The sequence below is a fragment of the Sphaerodactylus townsendi genome, linkage group LG05, assembly GCF_021028975.2.
Source record: "Sphaerodactylus townsendi isolate TG3544 linkage group LG05, MPM_Stown_v2.3, whole genome shotgun sequence".
NCBI lineage: Eukaryota > Metazoa > Chordata > Lepidosauria > Squamata > Sphaerodactylidae > Sphaerodactylus > Sphaerodactylus townsendi.
In genome coordinates, this window is record NC_059429.1 from 89218282 (window position 1) to 89242852 (window position 24571).

The 24571-nt window shown below is 41.7% G+C and overlaps 1 protein-coding gene across 13 annotated transcripts in view; it reads left to right on the forward strand.

Annotated features, from left to right (window-relative positions):
- The window catches only part of LOC125432699 (complement receptor type 1-like), a 68098-nt gene that overhangs the window by 32776 nt on the left and 10751 nt on the right, over positions 1-24571 (forward strand). For 8 of the 13 annotated variants that reach the window (XM_048496540.1, XM_048496542.1, XM_048496543.1 and 5 more), the window contains exons 7-12: positions 8548-8736; positions 10583-10679; positions 15041-15126; positions 17439-17627; positions 18138-18323; positions 18416-18469. In XM_048496540.1, the coding sequence (XP_048352497.1) occupies positions 8548-8736; positions 10583-10679; positions 15041-15126; positions 17439-17627; positions 18138-18323; positions 18416-18469 (801 nt within the window). Of the gene's footprint in view, positions 1-8547; positions 8737-10582; positions 10680-15040; positions 15127-17438; positions 17628-18137; positions 18324-18415; positions 18470-20093; positions 20163-24571 lie in introns of all 13 variants that reach the window. The other 5 variants (XM_048496538.1, XM_048496533.1, XM_048496534.1 and 2 more) reach the window with 1 other exon arrangement.

A 24571-nucleotide genomic window follows, 5' to 3' on the forward strand; every position in this document is an offset into this window, starting at 1 on the left:
ACTGGTGGGGACAGTCAACCCTCCTTGCTCAGAGTAACTTTGATAATTTAAAAGGTTATCTATTATTTTATGCATATGTGCTTTGAGCGGCACACACAGCATACCACAGTTGTGTGGCTCTTTTTGTTGATGGTGAATATGAATGTGGGCCTCTGAACCTGAGTCAATGCCGCTTATTTGGCACAAAGGCACAGTGAGAGCTGGCACATTCTTAAATGGCTAACAAGATCTTTATTTTTAAAAAAATGTAGATGGACATGTTTTACTTTTCCAAACATTTTAAGCTAAATCTTATGTAAATTGTTCAATGTATTGGACTTAGAAAAATATATGCGCAGAATATTCTCAATAAAATCAGTGGCACAGTGATGGCCGGGAAATGTCTGTTGTAATTTTTAGTAGCTTTTGTGAATGTTCCAAATCTCTCCTCCCTAGAGATTCCTCATGTTATGATAGACAAGAATATATGTGATACAGAGAATGGGTGAGGCTGTGAGATAAATAACAATTATTTTCACATCTTGCCAAAACCTGGTCTGCATTAAATGACAAATTACCCAGTAAGGAAGTAGCAATTTGTCATATCTACTAAAATTGCATTATACATCAATGATCAGGCTTTCAGTTGTATCTGTACACATCCAGTCAAGGAAAACCAACAGTTAATTATCCATTAAAAACACAACAGCTAATTAAGAAAGTGCTTCTATAGTAATGTAATTGATATTCTGAAAGACAGAAAATTCAATTCATTCTGATGACCCATATGAAAAAAAAATCTAGCAATTATTATACAATACTTTTATTAGGACCAATATCAAAGTAGTGGGCAGCCTTCTGAGCTCACTACAAATCTTGTTCAGGCTGCATATTAAACAGAAGTGGGGAGGCAGGAGGGGAGCAAAAACGTTGTTGGTGTTCTTTACAATGCCACTAATGCTGCCAGCGGGGTGCCATGTGATTCTGCTGAGCCGGTGCCGATGGGGGCATTCCCAGGGGTGAAGGGCTTACAGACTAGGAATGCCCCCTTTTACTGCTGGCAACTTAACCTGGAAAAGTGCAGGTGTAGCCCATTGACATACAACAGGGAGTTTCAGGCCGTGGGTGACTTCCCCCCTCCTTGCTGCGACTCTCCATTCCTCTTTGGAGGTGGTGCAACTACACTGCCCTGGCCACCATGAAACTACCCCCCCCCCCCTGGATTGGGCTATTACAATCTCAGAATTGGAAGGGGTGTTATAGGCTATCTAGTCCAAACCCTGCTGAATGCAGGAAATCCAAAACTACTGTTTGCTGCACAAATGGAACCTCTGCTTGAAAACTACAGAATTACAATAACAGAAATGCCAGAGACTGAATCTTGAATCTTTTGCATGCTACAATTTCTTAGCTACAATTTCTTCCTCTTTAGTTGACTGTGACTTTTTGCAGACTTGAGCATTCCAACACAATATGCAAATATTCAGCCTGTGTTGTTCTGGGTAATTAAAAAAAGTATTATTACATGGCTTTTGATTCTATAGGCTACCTCTTGTGCTTTTATTTGACCCTAATTACAGTATTACCCTATTGTTACTTGTGATAAATAACAACATTTCATTATTAGAATAAACAAACAGGAATCTGCAAAGGCTTGGAGGGGAGCACATCATTTCACCCTCTCCTTCTATTTCCTCTTTTCCTCCCCTGACAAACCGCAGAGCCTCTCCCCTTTTCCTCCTTCCCTCTCTGCTTCCACCAACAGCCAACCTACTTTTACCTGGTCCACTGAATTAAGCTCCCGGCCTCCACCTGCAGTAGCCTCTGCTTAGGAAAACTGTGGCCCAATTGGCTAATGGTGGCCACTGGGCCATGCCCACTAACATGGTAGGGACTGGGTTACCCAGAGATTGCTTCCAAGCCTGGGTTGCCAACCACCAGGTGGGACCTGGAGATCTTCTAGAATTACAGCTGAACTCCAGTTGACAGAGATTCATCCCCCTGGAGAAAATGACTGCTTTAGAGGGTAGACTATGGCATTATATCTAACTGAGGCCTCTCCAATTCTCAAACCCTGCACTCCTCAACTCCACCACTGAATCTTCAGGAATTTCCCAACCTAGACTGTCAATCCTGGTCCCATTCAGAACTCTCTCAAAAGCCAAAGTAGATCAGGAAAGGACCCTTCCTTCTTACTCACAGAAACCAAACTTGGAATACTGTGGTTGCTACAAGCCCTTCTTTTATCATTTTCAGGTTTTTTAAACCACACCCCCCCCATGTCTTTTTAAAAATTACACTTAAAAAAAACCTCTGGAGTATTTTTCAGGTTTGTAGGGAGATCTGTTCACAGCTCCATCTATTGGCTTTAAGTTTCCTCAGATCTGATGAAATTCACTGTTGCTTTATAAATAATGCATCTCATTTCTCCTTCCCACACTATTTTTCCTTTTGCTGTCTTGAAAGTGCCCATAGCCTATATCTATTTCCTGCTTCCTTTTCTGCTTCTAGGGTTTCCAAAGTTCAGCTGAGGCCTGGAGATCTCCTAGAATCACAACAAAGTCTTCCAACTAGAGATCAATTCCCCATAGGGTTGCCAGCTCCATGTATGGAAATTCCTGAAGATTTGAGGTTACAGCCTTGGGTGGATGAGGTTTGGAGAGGAAAGCAACCATAGAGTCCAGCCTCCAAAGCAGGGGAACTGATCTCTGTCATCTGGAGAGCACTTGTAACTCTGGGTGATCTCCAGCCCTCACTTGGAGATTGGCAGTCCGGGTTCTCATGAAGGAAATGCCTGCTTTGGAAGGTAGAGTCTTTGATATTATACCCATTTGAGTTCCCTCCCCTTCTCAAACCCCACCCTCCACAGGCTGTATCCACAAATCTCCAGGTGCTTCCTCACCTAGAGTTGGCAACCCTATCTCCTTCCTATCCAGTAGCCAACCTACCTCTGTCTGCTCCCCTATCTTCAGCTCCCCCCACCACCAGCAATCTCTTAAGAAAACTGTGGCCCAGTTGTGTGGTGCTGCCTACTGTGCCAGGCCCACTTACATTGCGGGATGACTTACTAGGTAGATTGTGTTCATAGGGTAGTTTACCATTGCCTTCCCAGTTGTCTACATTTTACCCCAGCAGTTCTTTCCTATATAACTCCATAATCAACGCAGCAATTTTAAAACTGGAGTGTTGTGGGATTTCTGGGCTGTATGGCCGTGTTCCAGCAGCATTTCTCCTGACATTTTGCCTGAATCTGTGGCTCCACTTGCTTTACTACCATCAGATCCTCTGAAGATGCCAGCCACAGATGCAGGCAAAACATCAGGAGAAAATGCTACTGGATCATGGCCATACAGCCCGGAAATCCCACAGCACTCCAGTGATTCCGGCTGTGAAAGCCTTTGACAATTTTAAAATTGTTTGTCTTATAAAAGAAGGAAGTGAAATTCAAAAGATTTGTGTTGGTTGTCATTTGTGGAACTAATAGACTTATGCCAAGTGCTGATAACTTTGTACTTTCTGTCCACGATCAGATGCCAGAAAACACAAAGGAACATATTATATTACATTTATGTTAGCCACAAATACCTTCCTCTGTTGCAAAATATCAGGGATTTCCTGTAAGGCAGAAAACTTATCAGGAAACCTTATCAGGAAAGACTGAAAACATAGGGACTTTTCAAGTTTACAAAAAGACATCAACTGGGGTGAGGAATCTTGATTGAAGCTTACAAACAGTATAAATACAGTGGAGAGAAGGATTTTTTTAAAAAAATTCCCACACACCAACATTATTAAAACAAACAGAAATTCAATGAAATTAGCAATGGAGTCAGAGCAAGCAATAGGAAGTAGTTTATACTGCGCATGGTACACTTTTTGAAATCTTTGCTGTGGCAAATGATGTTTCTTTAAAGGATAAGACTAATTCAAACACAGTGGGTATGCCATTGGCTGCTAGGCAAACTAATGAAAAGCGAGTATCCATATTCATAGAGGCAGCATACCTTAAACAAACACTGGAAATAAACAAGCAAAGGCCACCTTTCCCTTGCTCGTGGTCGGAGCCTCTTTATACAGAAGCAATGCCTATGATATTGCTAACGCGTTGAATTAGCGGGACCGAGTCAGCATCCTTAAAGTGGGCCTTCCTACTGCCTGCGGAGGATGCTACCCGCTCCGCGTCCTGCGTTTACATGCACGCTTTGCTCGTCACTCCCAGCAAAAACACGAAGCGCTTCTCCGGCAATCGCAACACGCAGGCGCATGCAAAGCTTCTTGAGCATTATGCGCATGCTTGTGTTCCACTGGCAGGAAATGTTTGCCTTGTTTCTCGCTTAGATACAGCGACTTCTCTGAATAGTGTTGGTGGGCGTGCCCAGTGAGTGGGAATGGGCTGACTTTCTGTCACGGCTCCCTCTTTCCTCTTGTGCCGAGCCGCTTCGAAGGCGGGGTGGCTGGTCCCCTCTCCTTGCAAACTCTGCGGCTTTTGCTCTGCCTTTGCCACCATGGTGCTTCTCCGGCCTTCCAACCGTGGTGCGTTTCTGGCGTTGCTGGTGCTGCTGCTGTGCTCTGGGGCTCGTGGTGAGTAGGGTCTGGGACTTCGTTCTCTTCCAGTACTGCCTTTTTACTGCAAGAGCGTTTGACTGGCACCCCAATAAAAGTTGGTGGCTAAGTGAGGATGTGGGAAAAGAAATGAATGCCTGCTCTGAGGACCTCCCCCCGCCCCCGTTAATATTGGTGCACGGATTCTTCAGAAAAGCGCTCGTGCTGAGAATTCGTGCCAGTGAACCCTGCACATGTTTGTGGGAGGCAGATGACCCTTAAATCTATAGGGCGTGCTCGGGGTTTGTTTGTTTGTTTGCATCTTTTTCAGTGCTCGGGGTTTGTTTGTTTCCGTGCTCGGGGTTTGTTTGTTTGTTTGCATCTTTTTCAGTGCTGCGGGGACAAGAAGACTGGCTTTAGGCCTTCTGCTGTGGGAACACCCATGTGAGTGTCCTGGGCGAAAGGCTAGGCTCTTTTCCGGTTAGGGAATATGAAATTATTTAGAAAATTAATATAGAGATAAGTTCAGTATTAGAAACATTACTATTTTCCAGCAAAAATGTACATGGCAGAGTAACAAATATAGAAAATGGAGCAGACCTGGAACTGGAGCATTACATATACGGAGCCAAATTATTGAGGTGGAAGTGTTCACCTCAGAAACAGATGGATTCTAATAGAGACCTTAAGGAGTCCTTAAGGGATGAAATAATGACAGAAACATCAGTGCTTTATTTTATAAATCAGATTTAGGATTGATGTATATGCCAATGAACTGTATGTTAATGGACATAAGATATCAACGTTAGATATCTATGATGTATTGTTATTTTTATCTTTGCTCTTTTTTTAACAAACTCAATAAAAATTTCCATTAAAAAAAGAAAGGCTAGGCTCTTTTCCCAGTCCTGCTTCTTGCGTAGATTTATTAAAAGTACATACAGTGTTTATTCAGCATTTCTCCCACCCTCTTATTCTTTCAGTTTAATTGATGTAAGGCAGTGAAATGAAGTTGGCTGTAATTTTTCAGGCTTTTCTCCACTATCATTAAGGCACTGGGGAACTCTGGGAAGTTGCATGTTTATAAAACGAGGAATGGTCAAAGAACATCACTAGACTGTTCTGGAGTACATCGGTGAACAGACTTTCTGTGTTGGGAATATTTCTGAGCATCAGGCATTCAATACCATCAGGAGATGGCCTACAACTGAAATCCCAAATACAGTTTCCTTAAAGTAACATGTAGTAAAGATCAGAGGTGTGGGGCAGAACATTTTCCACTGCTTTTATTTTTTTTTCCATGGGAAAGTTTCCAATTTTAAAGGGTCATCATTTCATAAAATGCAGAGCGATGAATGGACGCCATGGCCGTTACAATAGTATGCAAATTTGGCAGTTTTGAAGTTGTAATTATTGTTTTGCGGGTGATTATCCAGGGATTATATGAGAGCATATATATGTATGTTTTGTTCATTGTAACAGTGAGTAAAACCACAAATACATATGTCCTGTCTTTAAAAATTATATATACACCTGATTGGTGATCAAATCTGAGTCTAGGCTAAAATCTGCCTCCTCTCCCATAGAATTGTAGAAATTGGCTAGAGGGGAAAGGATAGAATCAGTGTTGGAAGTGGCCATATAGACCATCTAATCCAGGGGTCTGTAACCTGCAGCTCTCCAGATGTCCATGGACTACAATTCCCACCAGCCCCTGCCAGCATGTCCAATTGGCCATGCTGGCAGGGACTGATGGTATTTGTAGTCCAAGAACATCTGGAGATTCGCAGGTTGCAGACCCCTGTATTCTAGTCCAACCCCTGGCTCAATGCAGGATTAGCCTAAAGCAGGGGTCTGCAACCTGTGGCTCTCCAGATGTTCATGGACTACAATTCCTACCAGCCCCTGCTAGCATGCCCAATTGGCCATGCTGGCAGGGGCTGATGGGAATTGTAATCCATGAACATCTGAAGAGCCACAGGTTGCACGTTGCAGACCCCTGGCCTAAAGCATCCCTGACAAGCATTCATTGAACTGTTGCTTGAAGACTGCCAGTAATCTCTCATCTTCCTGGTCTCATCACCTCCCTGGTCAGCTGATTCCACTGCTGAGGAACTCTTATAGTAATAGCCAACCTGTACTTTCCCACCTGTAATTTAAACTCATTATTGTAGGTCCAATTGCCTGCTGCCAACAGGAACAGCTCCTTACCCTCCTATAAGGGACAGCCCTTCAGATACTTAAAGAGCCCAATCATGACACCCCCTCCCCCAACTTTTTCTTCTCCATACTGAACATTCCCTTTCCTTGGAGGGCTTGGTCTCCAGGCCCCTGATTATCCTTGTTGCTCTCCTCTGTGCCTTCTCCATTCTGTCCATATCCTTTTGAAGTGAGGTCGCTAGAACTGCACACAATACTCCAGGTGCAGCCTGACCAAAGCAGTGTAGAGCAGGACTGTGACATTTTGCGGTTTGGATGTTATGCCTCTGTTGATCCCTCAAGATGACAGAAGCATTTTTAGCTGATGCAACACACTGGTTGCTCAGATTTAGCTTACAGTCCACCTGTACCTCAAGATCTTATTCACATACACTGCTACTCAGAAGTGTATCCTCCATCCAGTAAGTGTGTTTCTCATTTTTGTTACCCAGGTATAGAAGGGATGTTGTAATCAGTCTAGTATAGAACTAATAAGTAATATAAGTGATGAGGTACCACAGTGACTCTGTGGATTATAGTTAAATTATTCTAAAACAAAGGAACAAATTACCGGTATTCTAAAACAAATGAACAAAACAAATTAACTTTGTTGATGGCATATCATGTTCTGTTGGTAGGTACATTAGCATGTCTGCATGTCAGCAGTTTTCAATGCTGTGGGGTTTTTTGTGGGAAGAATTAAATGACATAAAGGAATTAGTAGCTGTATTGTTTTTTAAGTAGATACAAGAATTATTACAATAAAAATAATTTTCGTAGAGCTTTGGATTGGTTTGAATATAATGTTTAAACCTCATTTGACTCATACTTTTTTCCTAATTAAACATTTTAGTCTAGGGACATAAAATTAATATGAACCACCTCTAAATTTGTTTACTAAATATTAGTCAGAATTAATATGCTGGATCAGATAATGCTTTGTTTAGGGCAAATTTTTCTTGGACATTTTCCAGAAAAGCTGCATCATTGATATATTTCAAAGAAAACAGCTCTTATTGCTGTCTTGATCAAGCTGCATTTAACAGATGAACTCTAAGAGTCTCCAAGAATATTATTTTTTTCCTTTTTTAAAAAAATAATTTTTATTTTATTTTATTATTTTGGAATACATATAGATTGGCAGACATTCTGACTTAACAGAATAGGATCTACCACATTAATGATAAACAATGTACTTTATGTTTGCAAGTAATAGTTACATTAGGAATAACAGTGTAAGATTTTAGTACATGAATACATTGTGAAGTTATAGGTATAAATGCACAATAATATATATAGATAAATATATAGATAAATAATAATAATAAATAAATTAATAACAATCGTAAGTTATGCAGACAGTAATGGGGTTCTATTTTGAGGGTCAGAATTGTATAGGTATTGTATAAAAGGATCCCATACTTTATAAAAAGGATCAAAACATTTTTTGTATAATAGAGTTGTTAGTTTGTCCATTGTTCTGTAATCTTGAACTTTTAAGGATATTAATAACAGCTCTGATATTGTTACGGGTCTGTCTTTCAGGGAGGAACCCCACCTCATCTTCATGTATGTATGTAGTCAAGATTGTCTGCAGTCTGTTGTTAAGGACAGATGTAAATATTTTGTAATCTTGGTTCAGGAGTGAAATTGGCCGAAAGTTTCCTAGGGTCATCCAAGAACTCCAAGAGTCTCCAAGAACATTCTTGTAAAGATCTCAGTCTACTTTTGTCTGATGAAACTTAATGGACTCGCTAGGGTTTGGTGCAGCCGTCAGTCTTCTTTCTCTCAGCGTAATCAAGTCTTCCTATGCATCTTTATTTCTAGGCGACTGTGGCCGTCCCAAACAGTTTCCAAATGCTCAGCTAAGGACAAGGGAAGTAAAGGACAGCTATCCTGTTGGGACCAGGTTGAGTTATGGTTGCTTGCCAGGTTATGAACTTGCTTCTTCAGGGCGACCTGTAATTACATGCCATCCAAATTCGCAATGGTCTGATATTTCAGTTGTTTGTCAAGGTGAGTATATTCTGAAATGTAAATTGAAACATCTATGCAAAGTAGCTATTGTAGGTTTTCTAGGCTGCAAATCCTTCTGCAATTTACTTTTTAATCTTTTTACATAGCAGTTTGAAGTAGTGAATATGCCGCAAAATCAATCACTGTGCCAGCTGAATATACAAAATTGCAGATAGCCCATATTAGATCAGACCAACAGTCTTCCAGAGTCAAACCAGACATGCACATTGCCATAGCTCCCAGTATTTTGTTAGATGTAATTATTAGGCACATATGAACTGTGTTCTGATCAGGAGTTTGATGCAAGTGGTTTGTAATCCTCCCTCCTCCCATTTTCCCAACCTGAAGTAGCTCCAGGGAACTGCCATTTACCCCACAGGAGAAACTGATAGGGATTCAGGTAAGTTTCAGCTTATTCCATCTCTGTTCCTTGACCTGATCCTCATTGGCCACATGTCCAACAGCTTTCATAAAACACTGGAAACTGCAGAAATGCACACATCTCATTTGACACTCAGCATCACGGTTCAATCAGATGCTGATGCTATAGAAAGTTACTAAACCTTGGGGATTATACAGTAGCTAAGGCATATACCCTCTTAGTTATGTTCTCTAAAAGCAAATAGTAGTAGGGATTTCTTGATCCTTGATTTAAATGATTACAAAGCCTTCCTTAGCTACCTAGCATTATATCTCCTGAAATCTGCCTCATCTGATCTCTTGTCTTTCTAATGAATATTATTCTAATGTATATCATTAGCAGGAACTCTGTTACTGATAAATTCAGAAGTGCACACTTCTAGGGTTGAATAAATATTCAGTATTAGGCTACAGTATTCTTGATCTTTTCTTCCATGTTACATAAACAGACCTGAAAGGCAGCTGTTGGTGATGTTGTAAAGATGAGAGGAGGAGGAGTGTTCTTCCCCTGTGCTCCCCCCTAAATTATCAACAGGACTGAATTTAACATTTTGGAACTCTTTCACTTTGTGTAATGCATGGTTTCTGTCTTGTTACCCGTACCGGCTTATCCAGTATCTGCCAGAAGATTTGTATGGATCTTCTACAGAATACTGGCAGTAGTGAAAATGATAATGTATCATACTTCAGCTGAGGAAACCTAGATTCAGATTTCAACTGTGGCATGAAACTTTCTGGTTGGCCTCTGGCTAATTGCCCTCTCTGTGCTCAATGTTCATCAGTGTGGGTGGAGGAGATAGGTACACCCTGCCGAAAGGGTAGAAATAGTTCAATCAAAATTGGCAGGAAGTTAGATCCCCCCCTCCCCAATTGGTTCCAGAATATTATCGAAGCATAATACAGGTGCATTTGTTTGGGAACTGTCGGTCATATGAATTGGATCCAGACTGAGTTTTCTGGATCCAAACTTCCCTTTCTTTCCCTTCCACCTGCAGCCCACTGGTCTCCACAAAATGCTGGTTTTGGGGCTATGAGATTCTGAGGAATAGTGTGAGGGAAAGTCTGCAGTTGGAGCAAAGAGTCAGTGGAAAATGCCAGTTTAGTCTGGATCCACCCTTATATGTATGTCCAAAATATTGGTTTTTGCTGATGTCAAATATGTTACACAATGTATCGTATGACATCAGCAATCTGAGCTTGACTCTCTCCCACAGCTTTTTCTTGTAGCGTGCTGAGCCCCCTAAATTTCTGTTCCAGAGTGGTTGGGGTTAGTAGATCTTAATCAGTGTCACAGAAGGCAGGTTGGGGTTCTGCTGAAGACGAAGGGAATTGATAAGAACTCCTGTAATTTGCCCTTGTGTCTTGAGAAATGGCATATTGCTACTTTTTATGAATTAATAAGGTAACGCTCTGACCTTTGTCCTAGGAAGACGATGTCCTATTCCCGATATAGAGAATGGCAGAATAGTAGAAGATAGCGACCTTCGACTTGGTGCTGAAATAACCTTTGCCTGCTATGAAGGGTGAGCTGTAGATTGCCTGCCAAATCAGTTTAAATGAATGTAAAGCATTAAGACTGATCTACTCAGATTAAGTTAATATTGTAATAATATCTCTCTTTGAGGTGTCAGTCATTGTATTTTTTGGGTAAGAAATTAGTGTTATCACTTAAGTGGTTAAACTACTCTATAGACACAAAATGAAAATGGCGGGGGGCACTAAAGGTTATTTGGTGGTTCTTCATGCTGCCAGATGATTTTATGTTTTGGAGGAAGAGTGGTCTTTACGGTGGGTCCAGATATCTTTGTCAGTTAGTGAGCTGGTTGCAGACCAAATCTCATTTGCTGTCAAAAGACAATTTCTGTTAGGGGAGAATGTAGCTCATCAACCCTGCTAGTGTACAATCAGTAGTAATAAATCTTCATGTTGCATTTCATAGGATTTGTAGTGACATTTACTGTTATCTCAGTATGATTCTCTTCTGGCACATTGTCAGTCAATCAATGTTTATTAGCCACAGGCCATACACATATAAACAGATACTTCAACCATAGCTCCACTCCCCACAGTTTACAAAAATATAAAACACATTGTGAGGATTTTCTCAAGCTTTAGAGTGTAGACGCACCACAGTTCCAATAGTGTTAAACCACCAAAGCAAGTATCATATATCCACACACAGCAGGATCCAATTGTAATTATAAAGGGGTTTTTTTCCACCTTTATTATAACTTAGCTTGTATGTTTTGAACATCAGTTAAACGTTCTCTGATTTTCGCTGCTAAAAACATGAATATCACTACTTTAAATGTAACCTCAGCATACACGTCCGCAATCAGAAAGCAAACTTTCTCTTCCTCACTACCTGTCAGGCCTGACAGGATATCATTGATATATTTGTTGCGGATGGCAGAGTAAAAAGGGCAATGAAGTGTGTAGTGTATTATGTCATCACTCTGATTTAAACTACATCTGCATACACGTAGCTCTTTTGGTGTTTTATCATATCTCCCCAGTAATTGTTCTGATTTAAACGTCTGATATCTCAGGGAAGTGAATGATTTCCTTAGGTTTGCTTCCTTGAGATTTGTGAGATATTGTGCATAACATTTGTTCTTTTTGACGCAGGAGAACCATGGGGAGTATTTCTGAATGGAAGCAAGTTGTTTGTCTTGTAGAGCATCTCTACTATACAGCCAGTCACGAATTTTGCTAGCATCCCATCTATTAATAGTTTTCAGATCAGAAATTTTGTAAAGAGCTAATATGGGAGAAATTTGATCATCCCCCCTGTTTGTTCTCGTCATGTGTCTATAGCTCAGATTTACTAATTGGTTGGACTTTAGAGTTGCCAAGGTTTTATGATACAAAAGTATTCTTAGATGGATTCTTGTCCTGATGGAGGGTAGCCCTACTTCCATTCAGAGCAGCGGGGCAGGGGTGGAAGGTGGCAGGGCCAAAATCTTTCTCAGAAAGATATTTTGAACCGTTTCCAATTTTCCTACAGTGGCAATGTCCCATCCCCAGATTTCTGCTCCGTACAATACTTGCACCAGCACTTTACTCTGATAGGCTTTAATAATTGGGGGAATCAGTAGGCCTCCTTTGCCAAAGAAAAATCTGAGTAACCCAATGGACAGACGAGTAGCACTGGAAATTTTTTCCCTTATTTGGGCCCTCCAGGATAGAGAGTCCTGAAAGGTTAGACCTAAGTATTTATATAGGGAGGTCTGTTCGACCTGCTGCTGTTCTATTTTCCAGTTTTGTTTCTTGTTTCTGCTTCCAAAGACAGCTATTTTTGTCTTGCTGCCATTGATTTTTAGTTTATTGTTGTTACAATACATTGCTAATCTAGAGAGCATTCGTTTCATTCCTACTTTGGTGATCGACATGACAGCCATGTTGTCGGCATATGAGAGTATTGGTATCTGTCTCCCTTCAAGTACTGGGGGGGTGGGGGGAGTAGGATCTCCCATATATTGTACACAGACATTTATGAAGAAATTAAATAAGAATGGGGCTAATAAACAGCCTTGTTTTACACCCTTCCTCAGCGAAATTCGGTCTGTCAATTGGCCTTTATTTCCTACTCTCACACTTGCTGTGATATCTGTGTGTAACTCTCTCAGAATAGTTAGAAGCTTTCTATCGATGTTTGTCCTACCTAGTTTTTGCTATAGGATCGACCTATCGATAGAATCAAATGCTGAGGATAGGTCCACGAATGCAACAAAAAGTTTGCCATTTCTACAGGCTGTGTATTTTTGTATAATAACTGATAGACTCATGCAGTGATCGATTGTGCTGTGGTTTTTCCTAAATCCTGATTGTTCTATATTAAATATATTGTTTTCCTCTGCCCAATCATTAAGTCTATTTAGAAGTAGACGCGTATACATCTTATAGGAGATATCCAGCAAGCTTATAGGTCTATAATTCCCCGGTTGCTTTTTATCTCCTTTTTTAAAGATTGGGATGATTATACTTTGCTTCCAATTGCTGGGAATCTTACCTATTTCGTTTAACTTTGTAAATACTCTAGCTAAAATATGGCTCCACCACTCAGCGTTTAATTTAAAAACCTCAGGGGGAATAAAATCCTCCCCTGGTGCTTTTCCATATGGGAGGGCACTGATTAGTTGTTTACATTGGGCTGGAGTAACGGGATTCCATTTGGGTAGGGAATCTATTGTATCCACCCAGTGCAAGTGAGAATCATCTATTGTATTGATGTCATCCACACTATACAGGGTTGAGAAATGGCTAAACCAGTCATCGAGAGGTATTACAGCGTTGTTAACATAGGGAGTTTTTTCTGAACCACTTGCAATTATTTCCCAGAACCTTTTCTCTTGCTTTGTTTCAATTGTTTTAGTAAGCTCCGTCCATAGCATTTTACTATGTTCTAGCTTTTTGGTTTTTTATCAACTGTTTGTATTCTGACCTTAGTTTAACCAGATTCTGTAAGGACCGTGGATTATAGTCTTTCCTTAGAGCTATCTGGGCCAAGCAAAGCTGTTTTTTTTCCTTCTGCATTCATGATCGTACCATGAGTTCTTCCTGACTATGGGGTCCTTGTGGGTAATTAACTGGGTGGACAGATGTCCTGTTAACAATCTAAAGAGGGTCAGGGTCTCCGACTGAGATTTCATTCCCAGCTATGATTTGTGATCTGTGGTCATGCTTGTAAGTTTCTTGAGCTAAATAGAAAATATGAAAGAATAAATATTAAGTCATATTCCTGTGGGGACTGAGCTGAGAGGCAGTATCTTACCTAAGAACATCTAGATAATCACTGTCTAAGAATTTCCCTTGTTCATAGATGAGTCTTTTGACCAGTAGGCTGACCAACTTTCAACAGTGCTATATTGATTGTGCTTGCACAAGGGGGCATAGTTATTGGCTAGTGCCGGTGACCTTCTTGGTAAATAAACACTTTGTCCTCTCTCTCCACCCTTCCCGTTTGGAAACTACTTTTTAAAAAATCTGTTCTTTAATTTTTTTCAAAACTTGCTTTTGGGTCTCGGTAAGGCCTTGAGGTTAAGTGGCCCCAATCCCTCCTGAGTCACAGATGCATTCTACTGCTACTGTATCCTAATGGGTACAAAGGAAAAGTCAGCATGCTGCAACCTTTCTAAGAGCTGTCATCACAAAAATTCATGTTTCCGTAACATCTTGTCTTAGTGCAGTGATGGTGAACCTATGTCACACATGCCAGAGGTGATACACCACAATGTTTTGGGTGACACACCAGTGTTCATCAACATCCAACAACAACTATCTCCCTGTTTGAATCTGAATCATTTTTGAAAAAAATATATGTTTCTTTTTATAATACAAAGCACCACACATGATTGGACTGTATTTTTTAAAATAAATTAACATGTAAAGTATTCTTTCTCTTTTGTTTGAGGTCGGGGTGGGGTGGTGGGGAGGAGTGATACACCCACAGAGTTGTTAGGCATTTTCCAAATTTTTGACATGCCACACTGAAAAGATTCACCATTACTGCCATAATGTCTCAGTCTTAAACAACTGAAAACATACTGTGAATCCATATTGTCCTGCTTTGTTATTTCTTGGGTTTTTTTCCCCCAAAATGGCTGTCCCTAAATCAAGAACAAAAGCAGGAATTTCCAGGCTATTGATTATTTCATCTTGAACTGAGAATGTCCACTGAAATCTTTGTAAACTCAGCTTCTAGCATATGTAGCTTTAAAGCCATAGTAACAAGGAGTTTTGTGGTAGCATGGGTTCTCCTCATTTTTATCAATACTCTTATATGACAAATGGAGATGACAGCCAGTCTCCACCTCCTGACAAGCTATTTTGTACTTTCCCATTGTGTCATGTGCTCTATTATGTACAACTCTTTTCTCTTCAGACACAGAGCAATAGGGCAAAATGGAGCTCGATGTGTATTGAGAGAAGGCGGCGTTATTTGGAGTCATGAACCACCATATTGTGAACGTAAGATGATCTGTTCATTAAGCTCGATCTTGAAGTATTTCAGTGTGATTGTATGTTGCAGAGGCTTTATTGAAGAACTTCAGGGCCTAAAACCTTGCAACTGTGCCCAAACCTCTTGATAACACAAATTCACATTTCCCTATATTGTGTTTGCCAACTCTCCTTTTTCCAAACTGACATTCATTACCGATTTGGTCTGATGAACCCACCCAGATGACGATTTGCTACCTCTCCAAAGATGAGAAAATGCAGTGGCATGAGAGCCACGTTGTCAGCGGTGCTGGGAAAATCACACAGGATAGGAAGTCTGCATCAGAGTTGGTGGGAAGCAGTTAAGATTTGCGTGAGAGTAGTTGGAAACCTGAGTTGATAACTGAAGTCCTTCCAAAAGAATGCTGTTCATCAATATTCCATTTCTTCAGCCTCTTTAATTTTTTCTGTGTGTCCTGTCTAGGATTAGGAAGTAGTTGTAGAGCTGTACTTCGCAGTCGAAATATCAGTAAAAGACAATGGCACGCTCACTTTGCTCCATTACTGTCATTAATGGAAAAGATCCATAAACAATAAAGCAGTGGAACTTAGCCACTCCATCTGACATGACATTGTTTTGCATAATTCACTATTCTGAATGATAGACTAATTTTTTCAACTGATGTAATGGGTTAAACCAGAAATAGCTTCTGTATTTATTACAAGGGGCTTTGAAGTTTGTGATCAGTCACCCTGGTTTAATCTTTCCTCATCCATTACATCTGTTCTTTGCCCGATTCAAAGCACTTCACTGAAGATGGGTTATGGCAGGATGTTTGGGAGAATGAATTGGGTGAGATTTATGTCCTTTGATTACTGGAGGCCTCCAAAGAAGGCACTTGCCTTAAGGTAGAAAGCAATAACTGCTAGATCTTTTTATGCAACTTAAATGTTTTTCTCCTCACATAACTGTGAAGTCTAAAATACATAAGTTGGAAGTAAAGTTACCAGATGTCTAGCAGAAACACTGTACTCTGGACTAGGAAATTGTGCCATCTAGTTTGAACATGGCTGTGAAAACATTTCTGTCATATCACCATCTGTTTAAGAATAACTGTCTTTGTTAGACTATCTTTAGAAATTGGTGCTGGGAGAGTAACCTGCATTGAAGGCATTGGAAAGAAGTCAGCTCCTTGAGGAAGCGCAATGTAGTAGTTAACATATAAAACATGGCTTTGGGAGACCAGGATTCAAATCCCCTGTCTGCCATGAAGCTTCAGTCAAACCTACCTTAGCAGGATTGTTGAGGATGAAACTGTAGGGAAAACTGTGTGTATTGTTCTGATCTGAATTGCTTAGAATAATAGCAAGATACCTCCTGGATTGTTTTGTCCACCTGTTCTGCTTTCAGGAGCCATGCCCCAGGAATTCCTCCAGCCATGCCACCTCCACTCATGCCCCTACGTGCTGGAGCACTGGACCCCCCTACCCCCTTCTGGAGCCACTCCTTCTGGGGCATCTTTCTTATCCACATCCTTTATCATGCATTACAGAATACCAAGGATGGGCTTGCAGTTCCCAAGGTTGCCAGGGGGAGGCAGTTAGTGATCATCCCGTCCACCTCCAGGCATGCCCCACCCTTTGGTCATGCCTCCCCAGAGACCACATTATGAATCTCCAATGGGTCGCCTAGGGCCCATGCCTCCTCACAGGATGCATGGACAATCTCCCTTAATGCCTGCGTCCCCACTTGCCCTCCTCCATATGGCCTTGCCCAAAGAACCCTAGTGCCTTCAGAAGGGCCTGTGTGGGGGCTGGTATCGCATAAATGAAAGGACATCAATAAGTACCTAGTGATGACGAATTCTTCTAGTCTCTCTCCGTCACTTTTGTTTTTTACTTCTCTTTGGACCAACATTCCTGTAAACCAAACTGTTGCTTCTTCTTGCGCTGCTTCACATGTGAACCATTCTTCTTTCTGCTTTGGCAGCCTATTAAGGTTTTTCTCATCCTGGTTTTTTAGCTCCATTGTCACCAAAAAGAATAACAAGTTTTAAGTTTTTTATTCTTATTCTTACTGTTAGTACTCTCTGAAATCCAATGTAGAAATCCAGTTTGTAAATGAGAGTAATTTTTTTAAAATAAGGAATAAAGTTGAGATAGAAATGTTGAATAGATTGGTTTATCTAGAAGAAAGTTTGCTTCTCTTCCAGTATGGTTTGGAAGGTACACTTGTTTGCCTACTTCAAACAACTGGTCATTTATAAATGAAAAGTACATCAGCCCAGTACAGTGTTGTTTCCAACTCCACTGCTTGAACAAAATGTCACTGATTTCCCTAGGGATTCCTTGTTTTCCCCCTCCTACAATTGCCCACGGTGTCCATGATGGGCGGGATGTGTATTCGTATGGCACAGCAGTAACATACAGGTGCAACAGCCCGTACTCTCTGATTGGAAGCAGAACTATTGTGTGTTTGTCTGACCAGGACCAGAATGGAAAGTGGAATCAACCTGCGCCTGAATGTAGAGGTGATGGAAATGCATGTTTATACTTTTCTTGCTTTATGCTAAGTTGTTTTTCCTATACGTAACTGCTGCCGGGTGGGTGGGTAGGTTTGGAAATACGTGGTAATATCCTGGAAATAAATAGTAATAGTGTAGTTCTCCTGTCACTGTTATACTGAGCTTGTCAGCGGCAGCAGTGCAGTGGCAGTGCTTGGTGGTGGTGGTGATGTTGGAGGCATTGCCTTTGTATACATCTTGCTAAAATGAGTTTGGCTGGGGGAGAACGCTTCAACTTGGGCATGATATAGCTTAACTTTATGATGGCATTGTCTTATTGCTTTCAGTGAAGCTTATCTTTGTCAAATGTGATCCATTATTTCTGTTGGACTGTGTATAACTTTTAGTTAGCTGACAGCAAGCCATGATGGTAAGAATGATCAGATTAAAACCTATGCCTTTTACCTGGCAGTATTGGCCTCCATTTCTACTTTGGTGCAAATATGTTCTGATTTAGTGCTGTTCTTCTCTTTCCAGTGGTGAGATGTGGTGTACCTGAAGTCTCAAATGGACTAATGAGAACTTCATATCGGCCTTCGTACACATATCAGGACAGAGTGATATTTGAATGTGTTTCAGGATATAGACTAAAGGACAACAGAGGTGATGCTTTCTGTGGAGCTAATAGTACATGGCAACCTCATCTTCCAGAATGTATCCCAGGTAAATAATTCATATCTTTTGAACATTATTTCTTTCTGACCATCAAATATAGTACTAAATCATCCATTTTCTCCCCTCCCCACATTGACCAGGGGTTCCTCCGACTACCACTCCAGGAGGAGATGTGGAAGATGGCACTTTACCAGGTGAGCTATATCATGATTAGATAAAGGCACTGAGTTTTAGGATGCATGTTTTGCCATGGAATCAGCAGCATGTTTCATACATTCATCCATTTTCTATGGCCCTATAATCTGCCCTTGCTTGTGTTGTAGCTAATATAGAGGCAGAATCCAAAGGGCTACTTTATGTGTTGCTAATGGCTTGGGTTGCCCAGTGAGATCTTTCCTTTGAATAGCAGATCACCATGACATATGCCAAACTGCATATGAAATGCCACTTGGTTTTGAAAGAAGTTTGACATCTAACCCGGCAGTCTGCTAAAGAAATAGGTCTGGTGCATGGAACTTCATGTTGTCCAGATCCAAGTCACTTAAGATTATTCAAGACAGACTAATGATTTTTCAGGTACATTTATTGCAGTGAAAAGAAGTATTAAAATGGATTTTTCACTTTCCTGCGGTATGTTCTTGTGTGAAATGTGAGTTGCAGCTGTTACATGTAAGAAAGCATTTTTCTTAATTCAGAAACATGCAATATGAACTTTTGATCTTTTGTATATGTAGTACCTTTTTGTGTGAGATCCTTGTATGTTTTCATTGCTAGCCAACTCATCCTTGTTATATTTAAAGATGCTACTTTTAACACAAATATGTAAAAGCTTGCAGATTGGAAAATATGCAGGCAATAGTAAAACCTGAGAAATGAGAGGCAGGGCTGAGAGGAATTTAGAAGGAGGTTAGGTCTTCCTTGCAGGCATAACTGTCTGCACTTCCTGTCACTTTCAGAAGCAAAATAAAATATGCAAAATAGCAAATACACGCACTTTATGTTAGTTTGTATAGTCGAAGTATACTTTGGTTTATCTTGGACTGAAGTTGACAATTGATTGCAGTTTTGTGATGACTTTATAGACTTTCTCAACTTTTCAGTACTCTGAAAGCATCATTGCTTCATTTGGTGTCAGTATTGACTCATGGCTGGTAAAGTTAAAAGTATCCATTTTCAAACCATAGATTTGTATTGAAATATATAGTGCGGCTACTTACTTACTTACTTACTTATTGTTGAGTTTTTTATACCACCCTACCCCCAAAGGGCTCTGGGCGGTGAACAACATAATTATACAACATACAATTAAAAACCCATTAAAATAAACACAATGGTCAACATAATAAAACAGCATCAGCAATAAAATCCTTATTAAAACCCTCCCAAAGGGGTGGGGAAGGGTCCCATAGATGGTAAAGGGACCCCAAACATAGGAGACTAAAGGGGGGGGCATCAGCGGCCGGACACTCCAAAAGCCCGGTGGAACAACTCCGTCTTACAGGCCCTGCAGAACTCACCAAGATCCCGCAGGGCCCGGACAGCTGGAGGAAGAATGTTCCACCAGGCAGGGGCCAGGGCCGTAAAAGCCCTGGCCCAAGTGGAGGCCAGCCGCATCATTGAGGGGCCAAGAACCACCAGCAAATTGGCCTCTGCTGAACTTAAATGTATGAAGTAAGCAAGCTTGCTTAGCAGATGTAATTCAGAAGTATTCAAGTTGTTTTCAGAATGGTCCTCAGACAGCTGTTTCTCTGAATTTGCCATTAAAGGTGCCCTGTTAGGACTTTTTCAGATGTCAAAGTTTGTTCCCTTGTTATACAGGGCCAACCATACAATCACCTGTTGGGTCAACAGGAAACCCAGTGGAAGAAACCACTAAAACTGAAATTGGTAAAACAGTTCCAGTGATCTTGTTGTGTATTTGCATGTGCCTGGCTTCAAGTTCACCTTGTCTCCCCCAGCATGCTTCTGCCATTCCACATATTGTGCTATGCATAAATATTCAAGAGCATAAATGTTGCCTATTTAGGCTATTTCTGTGCCACCTGTTCAGTCTTTCTTGAGTCTTACAATTAGAACCATAAAACCACAAACCACTGAATGGAAAGCTATTTAAAAAGCTAGTAAAATGCAACCTTTAACTAAAAGCCTGGATTTTAAAAAGATGTGTTTTTTTCTTAGGCCGTTTCCGCACGGCCAAAAGCAGCGGCCAGCGATGGCGTGCGCAAGTGCGGCATCCAAAAAAAAAGCGTTCACACAGACGAAGGCGGGCTGTGATCCGCGGCCAGCAGAAATAATGACGGTTAAGCGCGAGCTTCGGGCGGCGTCTTTCGCTGACGTTAGCCTGCGCTGGCCGTGCAGGCCGGCGCCATTTGTAGCGACAGCTCCGTGGCGGCTGTTACGCGCAGTGCGGTGATCGTCATGGGAAAAGAGTGGTTTTAGCGTTTTCTGCATACACCGTCTTCAGCGGTTTAAGCGTTTTCGCGGCAATGACTGCATACCTCCGCGTAGCAGCGCTGCGAGCAGCTCGCTCTGGCGCTTCTTTTTTCCGTTCGCGACGGCGTCATATTTTGCCACGTCTTGAGCTTGGCCTTAGTGCCAAGAGAGTAAAGTAGGTGCTAGGTAAGCCTCAAGGGGGAGGGTGTTCTAAAGGTAAGGTGTCACAACAATGTCTTGTCTCTAGTTACCACCCACCTCACCTTTAAAGTGGAGGATACAGGCCGGGTCTTGAGAGGCAGATCTTAACTGGTTAACTGAATAGTATAGGAGGGAGCAGTCCTTCAGGTAGCCTGGCCTGAGCCGTAAAGCACTTTGAATTGTACCTGGAAACAGATAGGTAACCTCTGCTGAACTTTCAGTGCAGGTTACCTGTCTATTTTCAGGATTGTACTTTGTTGCATTTATCTTGCTCTTACTCCATTGTTGTGTATTCTGTAATGCATTTTTGGTAGTGTGACAAATTATTTAATTTGTCCAGTTTAGAGAGCCATGCTGAATTAATCACTTGGAATCCATTGTTTGGAGTTCATCTTGGAATTCATCTCTTGGAGTTCAGTGTGGAGATTATACTAAATGTATCACTCTTATTAGCTGAACACATCTGTGGAAACCCCAGTTAAAGTCTTTTAAGCAAACTCTATAAGAAACTGTGTCTTGAAGCACCAGTATAGGTCTGGTGTCAGATCTGTTGCCAGCAGAAGAAGCAGAGAATTTGTTTGTGACGATGATTTTATTTTAAATGAAGCATAACTTTAGGCAAGAATTTGTTGAATATAAGCAAGTACAGATGAATTCTACAAATCCAGGAAAATTTCATGTGATAAACTTAGCTGAATACATAATCATTACAAATCTATAAGATAAAGGCAAAGGCAAATAGGGTTTTAATCTAATAGACACAATCTGTGAAAAAAATGGGAAGCCCAGCATACAAGGTACTCTTATACAATATTAAGTTTCCTCTGACTGGAAGCCACCAGAGAAAGCCTAATTAAACCATTACAGGACATTTTTGTAGACAAGGCAACAATTTAGGAATAGAAATAGATCTCTCAACACTTGATGGGCCACTAAATAAAATAAATCTGAGTGAGAAAGGTAGACTGTAAATCTACCTTTCTGTAAAGCTGTGCTGAGAAAAAATGACCTATACCCCTTCCCACCAAAAGATCTTAGCGCAGTTGTAGTAGTTCAGCAGAAGATCTCAGTGCGGACATAGTTGTTCAGCAGAAGTGAAAGTGTTCCCACAGGTGAATATAGTCCTGTCCCCTCCTGGGGCTGATCCTGGAGGCGATCCTTCCAGAGACGATTCTTGCAAGGGGCCAGGCAGGGAAGGCATCCTGGATGTTGGGCTGAGTTAATTCATCCTGACAGGCAAGATCATGCTGCCTCCCGACCCCTCTTTGCTTCCTCAGCCCTGAGTTAACTCAGCCCAACACCCAAGATCATGCTGCCTCCCAGAACAAGGCAGGCACTAGTACCCCCATGGAGCATTGAACTAAAGATGAGGTCCAGGAAGAAGTGGCGGATTAATTTACAAATCTCCTGAGATCTTTTTGTGGGAAAGGGTATAGTAAGCAAATCTATTGCGGTCAATAGTAAACATTTTCAACCCATTTAAACAAATGGAGAGTTTATTCCAGTTCTGTGAAATAAAATATATATGTTGATGAACCTGTTAGAGACGAAGAAGGTCAATACAAGATTGAGACCACCTTCTCCTCCACCCCAGCATGACATGATCTGCTTCAAAGCCTGTGTGAGAAGCTTCCTGGTTCATGTAGCTTTGAACATCATCCATATAGTGATAAAGCACAGTTGTTCTCATGGGTTGAAATGGCACACTGTAGGAAATGGGTGTGTATAACTTTCCGTATGTTTATATGGGAGCATTTGGGAAAAGTTAGTGTTAATAAATGTGGTAAATTTCTCAGCTGCCTGTATTGTTGAGATTAAGGGCAGGTTAGGATTATAAGGACAGTGCAAAAAAGGACTAGCACAGGGGTAGGGAACCTTTAACACTCAAAGAGCCATTTGGACCCGTTTTCCACGGGAAAAGAAAACACTTGGAGCCGCAAATAATTTTTGACATTTAAAATAAAGATAACACTATATACATAGGGTTTATTTTTACCTTTTACTCCTCTCATTCTGAGAAGCGCATGGATACGCCCGCCCGGCTGCCTGCAGGGCGGGCAAGGATGAAGCTGTTGGCTCAGCCTCGCCGGCCGCTGAGAAAGCACCCGCCCCGCTCCAACAGGGCAAGCGAGAGGGGAAGCCCGCAGCGCGGCCCAGCCAACCGTGGGCAGTTGGTGCGCCCGCCCTGCTTCCTGCAGGGCGGGCAAGGATGGGGCCGGCGGCTCAGCTCGTGGAGCCACAGTGCAAGGGCAGAAGAGCCGCATGCGGCTCTCGAGCCGCAGGTTCCCTACCCCTGGACTAGCATAATAGGTACCATAAAACTGAAGCTAAGGAAAATTAAATGAAAATAATGCAACCAATAGCCTAGATTTCATAATTAAGTAAAAATTAAAGGGTACAAAAATATAGCTAACAGAACAATATGATATGAAGATGGAGTAAAAAGAGATGACAGACTATTAGAGACCATTAATTCCAACCAACACCTTTATAAAAAGTGCTCTTCGAGGCAGTTCTCTTTCTGAAAATGCATTCCTAAACAGTTGGGCTATACACATTTTGTGGAACAGTAGAAATATGGCAGCTTTCCTGATGTCTCTGGGCAGGTCATTCTGCCAGGTGGGTTCCTCAGGGTTCACTCTGCCTTCCTTATCTAAACTGTGAGTTTTGGGGGGCTTGAGTTACCAAAAAAGATGCATGGTAAGAAGTAGGGGTGAAAGGGTGGATTTATGGAATCTCTTAGATAAAGCAATAAGGGGAGAAACCTTCTGTCAAGACAAAAAACCCTTGTATTGGGTGATAGTGAAGAAATTTGTGCTAGCAGTTCTGTGGAAGAAGAATTGCAGAGCAGGAGTTGAGGAGCAACTCTAGAGTGAGCAATTTGAAGAAAGCATCACAGGCAGTTACTGGAAGCAGTGGGAGCTCTCAGTGGGATGTATCATTGAGTCTAAATATAAAAAAAAGTTTGGCCCTTTCAGTTTCTAGTTCTTGTGGGTAGTCTGAACACTTGGTGGTGGCTTGATTTAACATAGGCTGATTTTGCACAGTTAAAACTCCCCATGCTATATCCAGGAGTGCAACTACCACGACTATCTTTACCCTGCTGTTGACTTTGCACTGCTCCCTGGCTCACCTCCACTTGAACTGTGGGGTCTTCAGCAGTGTCTTCTAGGCATGCGTGGACAACCTCCATTTGCTATGTTCTGATTGGCTGAATCTCCCCCCCTCCCCCACTCACTTTCATCAATTTAGTTGACTGCACAAACCAGGCACTGGGAATTGACGGCCTCCCCGCCCCGGTCTGAAATCCCTGCCTGTGCAAGGGAATCGCAGTACTCCAAACCCCCCCTTATCTAAACTCCTTGCGTGTGCAAGGGAATCGCCGCCCTCTTATTCACAGCGCCTTTACACGCTGCTTTTCTGCAAGCCCCTGGAGCAGCAGAGGGGCATTCCAAGAGGTCCTCAACCTTCGCGGTTCTGGAAAGTCCCATGCTGTGGGGTGGCACTGGGGCAACAGCGTGGCAGACATGCTGCAGCACCGGGTAGTGTGGGGAACTCCCCATTGTGCCAGGGCATTCCCCATGCCAACAATGGGGCATTTTTAACGTGCAAAAAAAACTCATAACTCATCTAAAAAGAAACTTCAGGATCACTGCTGTGTA